The following is a 13,643-nucleotide window of genomic DNA, read 5'->3' on the forward strand; positions in this document are numbered from 1 at the left end:
GATAATAGAGGAAATACTACAAGTATTCTGGCATTGGGCTGGTAGAAGGAGACAAGGTTTGGAGAATATATCGGGTAGGGGTCAAGGGTGCACAGGAAGCTGAGGTAGCAGTGCAGATGGTCTCAATTTTTGAGGCAAAAAAATTTATGAGCTCTTCAGAAAATTCTGAGTATCAGACTTGAGGGTGGATGGAGTGAAGAAGATCGGATGAAGAAGGTGGTTTGTGGTAGACAAGCGAGTTGTCTTTGCTCCAGGGTTATCCTAGATGATAATCAAATAATTTTTCAGGAGAGACAATAATTCCTGAGGTAGTCAAGCCAAAGCTGGCTGTGGAATACCAGGCCAGTTGTGAGCCAAGTGCTCCCAAGCATTAAACTATTGGATTTGAGATTGAGACGTTGGTGCTGTACCAAGAGTATCAGCAAGAGTGGGAAACTGGTGAGGGTGAAGAGTTGAAAACAGAAACAAGACATGACAAGAAGCAGATTGAAAGAGGTTTTGAAATCATGCCATTTAGAGGCCAAAAGGAAAAGGAGCTGGGCATTGGAGAGCTTGCCGATAAGATTTGGTGTAGTATGAATCAGTGTCAGCTGTTGTTCAGTTTGTAGCACTCTCATCTCAGAGTCAGAAGTTGTAAGTTCAAGTCCCGTTCCAGACATCTGAACAGAAAATTTAGGCTGGCACTCCATTGCAGTGCTATACTATTGGAGGCGCTGTCTTTTGAATCAGATGTTAAACCGAGGCTCTGTCTGCTCTGCAGGCATAAAAGATTGCCTGGAACGTTTTCCAGACCGTTATTTGTCTCACCATCAATGAAAAACATACTATCTGCTCATTATCTCTTGCTGTTTGCCTTGCTATACTGTGTAAATTGGCTGTTGTGTTTCCTGCATTATAACTGACTACCAAAGCTTGTTTCTGCCCTGTGGATATAAACAATTCCATGGCACTGTTCCTGGCCCATATTCATCCCTAAACTAACACCTAAAACAGATAGAATAGGATAATACTGTGGGTGCTGGAAATCTGAAATAAAAACAGAAAATGCTAAAAATACTCAGCAGGTCTGGCAGTATCTGTGGAGAGATAAACAGAGTTAACATTTCAGATCGACGAGCTTTCATCAGAACTCATCAGAAATAATCAAGTTAAAAATGGAATCATGCACCAACAAAAACCATCAAATTCAGTAGGTAGCAGGGAATTGGTGGATGGGATATTAAAAGGAATATTCGAATTAAAATTATATTAAAATTACAAACCAATACAGCAGTCCTGCATAAAAGCAGAAAGTGCTGTAAAACCTCAGCAGGTCTGCCAGAAGAGTCATATTGGACTCTAAACATTAACTCTTGTTTCTCTCTCCACAGATGCTACCAGACCTGCTGAGTTTTTCCAGCACTTTTTGATTTTATTTCCAGCATCCACAATATTTTGCTTGTATTTTACTGTTACCATTCCTTCATTACAGGCACTGAAGCACATCTATCCTTGATATAACACACAAAACAAACCCAACTCATTGTCTTCAAATGGATATGGGATCTTAAAGCATGACTTCCACCCTGTCCCACTGCTACTGATGGCCCACACTGCGTGCGCCTGGTGTCACGTGTCCGATTGCGCGCAAGGCTTCCTGGGAGTTGTAGTTCTTTCTCTCTCTCTTACCCTCCTCCCAGCGGCTTGGCCTCGATTCCCGTCGTGCAGTGCGAGCTGCGCGCATGCGCGCCGGCTCTGGCGGCCGGCCTGCCCGCCCCTAACGACCAAGATGGCGGCCTAGAGGAGAAGCGAGATGTCGCTGCTGAGGCTCTGCTCCTCCCGGAGTTCCGGCCCCGCCACCCTGAGAGAGTTGCTTCTCCTCCCTTCGGGCTGTCACCGTTGTCTGCAGCTCAGGACCCATCCCGCTAGGAGCCCAGGTAAAAAGCCGTGGCTCCTCCACGAGTTCCCACTGAAGCTTTGCTGAGCCTTTCTGTGGGGGGATGGGGGTGGGACAAGAGGCTCCATGTGCAGCCGGCTCTCTCCCCCCGCCCCCCTCAATGATCCATTAAACCCTTCCATTACCGCCCACTGAGCCGCAATAGGCTGTCAAACCTTGTCTGCGGAAAAGATATTCCTTTTTATCCTCAGCTCCCAAAAGCATAGAAATGTCAGAAGTGAGATTTATGGTCCCTACCCTTTTCTAAATCGATAGTTGTAAACTGTCCGGCATCTGTGGTTCTGGATGAACAGAAATTTCCTCCAACTAAATATTGGAAAGACACTGCCTTCAGTCCCCATTACAAGCTCTGTTTCCTCATTCCCCACACTCATCACTGTCCCTGGCAACTGCCTGAGGCTGAATCAATTGTTTTGTAACATTGGTGTCACATTAGACCATGATAAGCTTCTGACCACATGCTGCTAAAGCAGCCTATTTCAGCTCCGCAATGTTCCACTCGCACCTCAGCTCATCTGCTGCTGAAACCATTGTCCGTGCTTTTGTTACCTTGAGAATTGACTATTCCAATACTTTGCTGGCCACTTCTCCCATCTTCCACTGCTCATAAACTTGAGCTCAACCAAAACTCTGTTGCCCATATTGTACTAACTTGTAACAAGTTCTGTTCACTCATTAGCTCTGTGTTTGTTGAAATACATCAGCTCCTGGTCTGGCAATGCCTCAATTTAAAAATTTTCCTTAGCAAGTTTTCAAATCATTCTATGGCCTCACCCCTCTATTTCTGTCACACCAGCCCCACAAACTTTCACGATCTTTATGCTCCTCCAATTCTGGCCTCTTGAGTTTCTCTTAATTGCTACACAGCTGCCTGGGCCCACAGATGTGGAATTTCCTTTCTTTGCCTCTCTACCCTTCTCTCTTTTAAGATGCTTCTTGAAGCCTAGCTTTGTTGATGATCTGCCTTAACATATCATCAGGTAGTTCAGTGTTAAATTTTGTTTGGTAATGTTTCTGTGAAGTCCCTTGATGTGCTATACTATGTCAAAGTCACTATATAAATGCAATTTGTTGTAAAAGGATCAGGTTTTACTCTAAGGTTGTGTTGTAAGTCTGCTACTTTTGTTAATAAAAGGAGGTCTGTTTCATTCACTTCAATTGGTTTGAAATATTCATCATTTTTTCTTTAAATTCATCATTTTTAGTGGTCTGTCTTGGCTGGTTCTGCATATTTAATGCAAGGTGTTGTAGCTCAATTTACTTTGTTAGATTTAACATGGCAGAATTTAACAGGGCAAAAGACCATTCATCCTGTCCCACCTGCACTAACTCCAAGCTATCCACAATTCTATTCCTTTCCCTGTTTATTTTTCAAATTTTTAACAAAGTCCATTTGAAGAAGTATTAAAGCTTCAGTTCAGAAAGGCTACAATACTGTCAGCAATGCATTGGCTGTTAGAGAAAAATGTTTGATTTTTCTTGTTGGTAAGGTCTTATAATTGTTTCTAGAAACTATCAAACTTTCCCTCATTCTTTGACTATTCTGATCTCTACTACGTACTAGCTTATGCACAGTCTGATTCTATAGCGTAAAATATGTGGTATATCCTTGGCCTGATCTCAACTGCACCAAATTTGAGCTATTTGTAGCAGCTGTAAGATAGTGTATTTATTTACAATTTCTTTAAAATACTCATGCTTCCTCTTTTCCCTCAATTTCTGATTTATAAAAAGTCCATTAGCATTTTCTACTTTGAGAAAAGTAAGAAGTATAACGTGAGTTGCTCTCTGTGCAGAAGTTTCAGCGAACATGTATGGAACTTTGACACCAGGCTTCCCATGGTGGTGCAATTATTCATCATAACTGGTGAGATCACCTAGCATAAGTCAACATTTTCTGCTCGTACATTAAAAAATGGTGCTGTTGTGGCACCAGCAAGGTCAAAATAGACATAGTTTTGTCTATTTGTTATTCACAGCCCCTATTAGCTTTTCTGCAAAGTTGCTTGTTTGCGTCCTGTCTATTTTTTCCAAAATCAGAAGTTATTTGAAAGGCTATTTTTGCACGTATGATCAGCCCATTTTCAATTGTTAGCTGTGGCTCAGTTGGTAGAACGCTCATACCTTGGTCAGAAGGTTGTGAGTTCAAGTGCCATTCCAAAGACATAAGCACAAATATCAAAAGCCGACAGTCCAGTGCAGTACTGAGGGATTGCTGCCATCTTTTGGATAAAATGTTAAACTGAGCCCCTGATTGCTCTCCAAAGTGGATGCAAAAGATCCCATTGCCCTGTTTTGAAGAAGGAAAAGGGAGTTAGGCTTGGTGTCTTTGACCAGTATTTATTCCTCAACCAACATCACAAAATAAGATTATCTGGTCATTATCACATTGCTGTTTGTGGGAGATTGTTGTGCGTAACTTGGTTAACATTTCCCACATTGCAACAGTGAGTACATTTCAGAAGTACCTCGCTGGCCGTACACTGCTTGGGAGTGTCGTAATGTCATGAAAGGCACTATATTAATGCAGATACTTTTGTAGACATATAGATGTTCCTTTATTTATTGAAAGGGCACAGATGAAAATGACTTACTTATATTAAATCAGTGGCTAATTCACTTTGTGAGTACCCAGGCACTTTCCTTCCAGCACAGAAGAAAGCCGAACTATTGTCACAAATGAGGGCTTTGCGATAGTATTGCAACATTTTGTAAAATTCTGAGCAGCAGAAAAATATGATTGATAACTATTGATAGATATTCCTGGTTTGTGTGGACAGCACAGCAAAAAATGCTTGAAATTGTTCTTTCAGAGCAATCTTGGGGTTTCTTCAGAAGAAATTACTCTTCTATTATCCCTAAGAAGGATGATGGAAAGAATCAAACTGAGGAGAGAGCTCGTCTGTTACAAGGTAAGTGTGTACAAGAGAAAATTGAAGTTGGGGAGAAATAGATATGTTTCAGAAGCACGTTTGGTTCATCAATCACTAGGAACTATCTTTCATGAGACTCTGTCTGCATCCATGCCAAAGTCAAAATTTGACTTCTAAAATACTTCAAATGATTGAAATTTGAAATGATTTTATTTAAAAGATTTTAGCTGGAATTTATAACAAATCCTGACTCATATACAGCAAGCCCTCACTTAAAGTTGTGATTGCGTTCCTGACGATTGCAACTTTATGTGAATCATGACTTTCCATGGGAATCGTTGTTAAAGCCATAGTTAGGCTCCTTTGGACATTTCTTGCCCAGAAGAACCAATGTACAATTTGAAATTTTGTATCGTACATGTGTAGCACTGTGCATTCCTACCTGGAATAACTTGCAAAACAAAATAAATCACTGAACATAACAGAAATATATATACATTGAAATTAGATAATACTAAACATACAAACATATGAATTAAGAGCAGGAATAGGCCACATGGCCCCTCAAACCTGTTCCGCCATTCAATAAGATCATGGCTGATCTGATTGTAACCTCAACTTGACATCCCTGCCAACCCCCGAAAACCTTTCACCCCCTTGCTTATCCAGAATCTATCTACCTCTACCTTAAAGATATTCAAAGACTGCCTCAGTCATCTTTTGAGGAAGAGAATTCCAAAGCCTCACAACCCTCAGAGAAAAAAAATCCTCATCTCTGTCCTAAATGGGCGACCCATTATTTTGAAACAGTGACCCCAAGTTCTTGGTTCTCCCACAAGATGAAACATCCTCTCCACATCTACCCTGTCAAGCCCCCTCAGGATCTTATGTGTTTCAATCAAGTCGCCTCTTACTCTTCTAAACTCCAGTGGATACAAGCCTGGCTTGTCTAGCCTTTCTGCATAAGACAACCCACCCATTCCAGGTATTAGTCTTGTAAACCTTCTCTGAACTGCTTCTAATGCACTTACATCTTTCCTTAAATAAGGAGACCAGCACTCCAGATGTGGTCTCACCAATTCCTAGTATAACTGAAGCATAACCTCCATACTCTTGTATTCAATTCGCCTCGCAGTAAACAATAACAGTCTATTAGCTTTGCTAATTACTTGCTGCACCTGTGCAGGGGGAGGCAGTGTCATAGTGGTATTGTCACTGGACTAGTATTCCAGAGACCCAGGATAATGCTCTGGGGACCCGGGTTTGAATCCCACCATGCCAGATCCTAAAATTTGAATTCAATAAAAATCTGGAATTAAAAGTCTGATCACCATGAACCCATTGCCGAATGTCATAAAAACCCATCTGGTTCACTACTGTCCTTTAGGGAAGGAAGTCTGCTATCCTTACCTGGTCTGGCTTACATGTGACTCCAGACCCACAGCAACGTGATTGACTCTTAAGTGCCCTCTAAACAAGGGAAATTAGGGATGGGCAATAAGTGCCAGTGATGCCCACACCCCATGAACGGATTAAAAAAAAGCCTGCATCCTAACTTTTTATGATTCGTACACTAGGACACCCAGACCCCTCTGCGTCTCAGAGCTTTGCGATCTCTCACCATTTAGATATTATGCCTTGTTTTTTTTACTTGTCCTGCCAAATTGGACAACCTCACATATTTTCACATCATACTCCATTCTCCAGATCTTTGCCCACTCAGCTAACCTGTTTATGTACTTTTGTAGCCTCCTTATGTCCTCTTCAGAACTTAATTTCTTACCTATCACCCAAACAAGCCCTGAGCAATACAGCATCTGTGTCTCACCCACAGCACTCCTGAAACTCAGCTCAACCTTTTGCTTGCTTCCCTTTCTCACTCTGTCTGCTTGTCAGTCTCTCTCTCTCTCTCTGTCTCCTTTCCTACTCCTCTCTCTCTCTCTCCCACTTTGTCCTCAAGGGTTATAATCTCCGGATTACTACTTGGGCCACGTGCAAATTGGCATAGGGACGCGAGTATAAGGGAAGTAAACACGTGGGTAAAAGAGTGGTGCGGGAAAGAGGTGTTACATTTCGTGGGGCACTGGCATCAGTATTGGAACAGGAGGGATCTGTACCGTTGGGACGGTCTCCACCTGAACCGATCTGGGACCAATGTTCTAGCAAAAAGGATAAATAGGGTGGTCAACAGGACTTTAAACTAGAAAGTGGGAAAGTGGAGGGGAGGGAAGGGTAAAACTCCAAGAAGTATGACTAATGGGAAACAAAGCAGCAGGTTAGCGTGTGGGGGGGTGGATTCAACTTCATGGAAAATTATGAAAAAACTGAAAAGAAAGGAGAGCCCAGGAGAGACTATTAAAGTCTCCAGAACACAAAATAGGACAGAGTGTTTGGAAAGGGCTAGGAATCTAACTTCAAGCACATCAGATAAAGGGACGACAATGAGAAAGGGGACGGGAAATACAGGACTGAAGGTATTGTATCTGAATGCATGCAGTATACGAAATAAGGTAAATGAGCTTGTGGCACAGATTGAAATTGGCAGGTATGATGTGGTGGGCATCACGGAGACATGGCTGCAAGGGGATCAGGACTGGCAGCTAAATATCCAAGGATATATATCCTATTGAAAAGATAAGCAGGTGGCAGAGTGGGTGGGGTTGCTTTGTTAGTAAGAAATGAAATTAAATCGATAGCAAGAAATGACGTAGGGTCAGATGATGCAGAATCTGTGTGGGTAGAGTTGAAGAACCGCAAAGGTTAAAAAACCATAATGGGAGTTATGTACAGGCCTCCGAACAGTAGTCAGGATGTGGGGCACAAGATACACCAGGAGATAGAAAAGGCATGTACTGTAAGAAAGGCAAGGTTACAGGGGGATTTCAATATGCAGGTAGACTGGGAAAATCAGGTTGGTAGTGGATCCCAAGAAAAGGAATTTGTAGAATGTCTACGAGATGGCTTTTTGGAGCAGCTTGTGGTGGAGCCCACTAGGGAACAGGCAATTCTAGATTTAGTGATGTGTAATGAGGCAGATTTGATAAAGGAGCTTGTGAAGGAACCCTTAGGAGGAAGTGACCATAATATGATAGAATTTACCCTGCAATTTGAGAGGAAAAAGCTGGAATCAGATGTAATGGTATTACAGTTGAATAAAGGCAACTACAGAGGCATGAGGGAGGAGCTGGCCAGAATTGACTTGGAGATGAGCCTAGCAGGAAAGACAGTGGAACAGCAATGGCAGGAGTTTCTGGGAGTAATTTGGGAGACACAGCAAAAATTCATCCCTAGGAAGAAGAAGCATACTAAAGGGAGGATGAGGCAACCATGGCTGACCAGGGAAGTCAGGGACAGCATAAAAGCTAAAGAGAAAGCATACAATGCAGCGAAGAGCAGTGGGAAACCAGGGGATTGGGAAGCCTACAAAGACCAACAGGGGACAACTAAAAAAGAAATAAGGAGGGAGAAGATTAAATATGAGGGTAAACTAGCCAGTACTATAAAAGAAGATTGCAAGAGTTTTTTTTAGATATATAAAGGGTAAGAGAGAGGCAAAAGTGGACATTGGGCTGCTGGAAAATGACGCTGGAGAAGTAGTAGTGGGGAACAAAGAAATGGCGGAGGAACTGAATAGGTACTTTGCGTCAATCTTCACGGTGGAAGACACGAGTAACATCCCCAAAGTTCAAGAGAGTCGGGGGGCAGAGGTGAGTATGGTGGCCATTACCAAGGAGAAGGTGCTAGGAAAACTGAAAGGTCTGAAGGTGGATGAATCACCTGGACCAGATGGATTACACCCCAGAGTTCTGAAGGAGATAGCTGAAGAGATAGTGGAGGCGTTAGTGGTGGCGTTAGTGGTGATCTTTCAGGAATCACTGGAGTCAGGGAGGGTCCCAGAGGACTGGAAAATCGCTAATGTAACCCCCCTGTTTAAGAAGGGAGTGAGGCAAAAGAAGGGAAATTACAGGCCGATTAGCCTGACATTGGTCGTTGGTAAGATTTTAGAGTCCATTATTAAGGATGAGATTTCAGAATACTTGAAAGTGCATGGTAAAATAGGGCAAAGTCAGCATGGTTTCATCAAGGGGAGGTCATGCCTGACAAATCTGTTAGAATTCTTTGAGGAGGTAATGAGTAGGTTAGACAAAGGAGAGCCAATGGATGTTATCTACTTGGACTTCCAGAAGGCCTTTGACAAGATGCCGCACAGGAGGCTGCTCAGAAAGATAAGAGCCCATGGTGTTAGAGGCAAAGTACTAGCATGGATAGAAGATTGGCTGTTTGGAAGGAGGCAGAGAGTGGGGATAAGGGGGTCCTTCTCAGGATGGCGGCCGGTGACTAGTGGAGTTCCGCAGGGGTCAGTGTTGGGACCACAACTTTTCACTTTGTGCATTAATGATCTAGATGAAGGAACTGAGGGCATCCTGGCTAAGTTTGCAGATGATACAAAGATAGGTGGAGGGACAGGTAGTATTGAGGAGGCGGGGAGGCTGCAGAAGGATTTGGACAGGTTAGGAGAATGGGCAAAGAAGTGGCAGATGGAATACAACGTGGGGAAGTGTGAGGTCATGCACTTTGGTAGGAAGAATAGAGGCATAGACTATTTTCTAAATGGGGAGAGAATTCAGAAATCTGGAGTGCAAAGGGACTTGGGAGTCCTAGTCCAGGATTCTCTTAAGGTTAACTTGCAGGTTGAGTCGGTAGTTAGGAAGGCAAATGCAATGTTGGCATTTATTTCGAGAGAACTAGAATATAAAAGCAGGGATGTGCTGCTGAGGCTTTATAAGGCTCTGGTCAGACCACATTTAGAATATTGTGAGCAATTTTGGGCCCCGTATCTCAGGAAGGATGTTCTTGGCCCTGGAGAGGGTCCAGAGGAGGTTCACGAGAACGATCCCAGGAATGAAAGGCTTAACATATGAGGAATGTTTGAGGACTCTAGGTCTATACTCGATGGAGTTTAGAAGGATGAGGTGGGATCTGATTGAAACTTACGGAATACTGAAAGGCCTGGATAGAGTGGACGTGAGGAAGATGTTTCCATTAGTAGGAGAGACTAGGACCCGAGGGCACAGCCTCAGAGTAAAGGGAATATCTTTTATAACAGAGATAAGCAGAAACTTCTTTAGCCAGAGAGTGGTGAATCTATGGAATTCATTGCCACAGAAGGCTGTGGAGGCCAGGTCATTGAGTGTATTTAAGACCGAGATAGATAGGTTCTTGATTGGTAAGGGGATTAAAGGTTACGGGGAGAAGGCAGGAGAATGGGGTTGAGAATCTTATCAGCCATGATTGAATGGCGGAGCAGACTCGATGGACCGAATGGCCTAATTTCTGCTCCTATGTCTTATGGTCTCTGTCTGTCCGTCTCTTTCTCTCTCTCTCCTTTCCCACCCTGTCTCTATTTTTCTGTCTCCAGAGTCTGGACCCCTACCTTGCGGTTTGCAGCAGTCAAGCCCTTACCAGCAGGGTGCCGCGGAAGAGCCTGGATTGCAGGGGGTGGGGGTGGCGGAGGTGGAGCTCCCCTCCCCCTCCCTATTCCCTATCCCCCATCCAAGCCCGGGTTGCTCACGCTTCATCACCCGATCTGCGGGCAGCAGCTTCCTGTTCCTGCCCTGTGTTCCTGCTCCCACATCATGGGCCTCGCTCTCTCCTGGCTGTCTAGGCCTCTAGTGACTGCAGTGGCGGGTCCGACATCAGAATATGACAGCAGCTGGCCCAGCGTGCAGCGTTGGGGGCGGGCACAGGCCGGGTGCAGACGACATATAATCGAAAATGGCGATGTAAATTGAAGTTAAGGCCCTGCAAAGTAAACAGTGTTAAAACAAAATGACTTAATGCTGGGCAACTTATCGTGAGGAGTCCTGCAGGGGTCTCAACATTTTACAATTTATATCAATAACTAAGATGAGGCGGGGTGAAGACATGGTAGCTAAATTTGCAGATGAAACAAAGATAGGCAGGAAAGTATGTTGTGAAGAGGACATAAGGAGGTTGCAGATGGATATAGATAGGTTAAGTGAGTGGGAAGAAATCTGGCAGATTAAGTATAATGTAGGAAAATGTGAAGTTGTTCACTTTGGCTGGAAGAATAAAAAAGCAGAGTATTATTTAAATGGAGAGCAGCCGCAGAATTCCAAGGTGTAGAGGGATCTTGGTGTTCTAGTGCATGAGTCACAAAAAGTTAGTATGCAGGTACAGCAAGTAATTAAGAAGGCTAATGGAATGCTATCCTTTATTACGAGAGAAAGTAAACATAAAAGTAAGGATGTTATGCTTCAGTTATACAGGCATTGATGAGACCACATCTCGAATACTGTGTGGAGTTTTGGTCTCCTTATTTAAGGAAGGATGTAAATGTGTCGGAGGTGGTTCAGAGGAGGTTTACTAGATTAACAGCTGGAATGAACGGTTTGTCTTAAGAGGAAAGGTTACTCAGTCTGAGCTTGTTTCCACTGGGATTTAGAAGAGCGAGGGGTGACTTAATTGAAGTATATAAGATTCTGAATGGCATTGACAAGGTGGACGTGGAAAGGATGTTTCCTCTTGTCGGCGAGTCCAGAACTAGAGGGGCACTATTTTAAATTTAGGGGTTGACCTTTTAGGACAGAGATGAGGAGAATTTTTTTCTCTCGGGAGAGTTGTCTGACTTTGGAACTTTCTGCCTTCGAAGGCAGTGGAGGCGGGGCCATTGAATATTTTTGAGATAGATAGATCCTTGTTAGGCAAGGGAATCAAAGGTTATTGGAGGTTGACGGGAATGTGAGATTCGAAACACAAACAGAGTAGCCATGACCCTGTTGAATGACGGAGCAGGTTCAAGGGGCCAAATGGCCCACTTCTCCTGCTTTGTATATTTGTGTTTTGTATGCAGGACATACTGTACTGCAGCTAATGATCTGAATCACAAACAGCAATCAATCAACTTCTGAAGTGTTTTGTTGTAACTAAATTTTTATTGCAAACGGAATAAATATTCTAAATCTCAGGCTTTTTTGCTCTTCTCTGTACAATAAACAGAAATACTTGCTTACGTTTTTTTTTTCTGCTGTTTCTATATTTGGCTGTGTATAAAACTAGAAGTTTGAGAAGTAACAGTTTGTGTGAAGGAGTTTTGCAGGTAGATAATTGTGTTGTATTGAACTGTAGCCCACTCTGGAAGAACACTTATCTCCTTGGCCAGTCTTGCTTACCCGTCTCTTTCGGGTTCTCCCACATCACTTGATTATATGACAACCAATCTCTTGCACCTGGTCCCCTGCTTTCTTCTGCTCCTGCTACATGTTTCCTGCTCCCTTGTCTCAGGAACCAAGCGTCCTGTTCCCCTCTCTTAGGCTCCAGTCTCATGTCCCCCACGCTCATTTTTTTTGTACCTCGCGTACAGCAGTGACAGTGCCAGAAGTAGTTCACATTAAAATTACATTTCCTCCTCTGGCGAGCCATGCTATTGAATGGGGCATCATACATGTGGGTCAAAGCATTTTTTGTTTGGCAAGTACAGGAGTTGTAACCTTTTAACTGTGCTTATGCAGTATGTGTTCTTTTCAATCATACCAACTATTTTATTGGTCTGTTTTACCTTGATGTAAGTATTTCTGCATTATCTGATGGACGCTTTTTAGTTACGTTGTTAAATTTCCTTATTTCTACTTTAAATGGCAGTTCTCAAAGCTCGAATGCAGCAACTTCAGGCAGATAACGTGACTGAAATGAAATGTACGGAGGTACAGTTTGTGAACCGAATGAATGTCACTCATCTGGAAAGTCTCACTGGCAGAAAGAATCTTACTTTTTTGCCAGATAGTGAACTTGAGAAATCTTTTAACCTGAACACTGTAGCTGCAGTAAAAGAAAAGGCAGCCAAAGAACAGATGGACAAAAAATGTCACATAGAAACAGTAGTTCCAAAAACTACCTCAGCTCCAAGCAAATGGATAGAAAAATTAGACAAAGAAAAACACAACAAAACCAAGAGACAACTTAATATTGTGAAAAAGATGAAAGAATCTCTGCCATTGTCCAGCATGAAAAATGTTACAGGTACTAAGTCCACTGGAACTGGCAGGAAAAGTACATCAAAAGGCAATGCTGCAAAGACTCCAGTGACACACACAGCCAGTTCTTCAGTAATGAGTAATCCACATGCAGTTCATCCAGATACCGAGCCCAATGCAGTACATGATTTTTCGGTGGAAGATGTTCTTGCTGAAGTGGAAAACCTTGACCAACAGCTTAACAACTGGGAGCCTTCTGCTAAATTGCTGGAAGATGAAGACGGCAACAAATACGGTGACACCCAGCGAAATATTTTATCCTATATTGAGGCTTGTGCATTCATCAATGATCTGGACAGAGCTCATCAATGTGTCATGTTCCATCACCGGATTCTTACTCGCCGGAAGCAGTTGAATATTAAGATTTACAGTGTCTTAATGCATCTATGGGCTAAAAAGGTTAGTAGATTTATAGGTAATACATTTATGCCATTTACAACACTTACCCTAAAGCATTGTTTCTGGATTCCTCTCTCTTTTTATGAACTTCAAATTTATTGGCATCACTGCCCCTTATGTAAAAACAGTCTAGCTTCATAAAAAATGTGTTTTCTCAGCTGCTGCTGTTTTGTATTTGCAAGTAAGTTTGTTAACCACAATCTAGGTCTTAGTGGTCATGAATCCACAAAGTGCCTGTAGTTTGTTGTTAATTTATTGCTTCACCAACAGAGGCCGAAGGATGGCTGGTGTGGAAAATGGGACCTCACTTAGTGGTGCAACAGGTTGTCCTCTTCTGAGGAGCAATGTTGAGATACCTTGTTGGGGCAGAGCAGAGGGAGG

General features: G+C 42.9%; 1 protein-coding gene across 1 annotated transcript in view; it reads left to right on the forward strand.

Annotated features, from left to right (window-relative positions):
* The first annotated feature begins 1,744 nt into the window (after positions 1–1,744).
* The window catches only part of polrmt (polymerase (RNA) mitochondrial (DNA directed)), a 125,781-nt gene continuing 113,882 nt past the window's right edge, over positions 1,745–13,643 (forward strand). Inside the window, exons 1-3 of the mRNA XM_078555949.1 lie at positions 1,745–1,916; positions 4,750–4,848; positions 12,472–13,262. Of these exons, the coding sequence (XP_078412075.1) occupies positions 1,793–1,916; positions 4,750–4,848; positions 12,472–13,262 (1,014 nt within the window). The 5' untranslated portion in view covers positions 1,745–1,792. The remainder of the gene's footprint in view (positions 1,917–4,749; positions 4,849–12,471; positions 13,263–13,643) is intronic.

The sequence above is a fragment of the Cetorhinus maximus genome, chromosome 13, assembly GCF_964194155.1.
Source record: "Cetorhinus maximus chromosome 13, sCetMax3.hap1.1, whole genome shotgun sequence".
Lineage (NCBI taxonomy): Eukaryota > Metazoa > Chordata > Chondrichthyes > Lamniformes > Cetorhinidae > Cetorhinus > Cetorhinus maximus.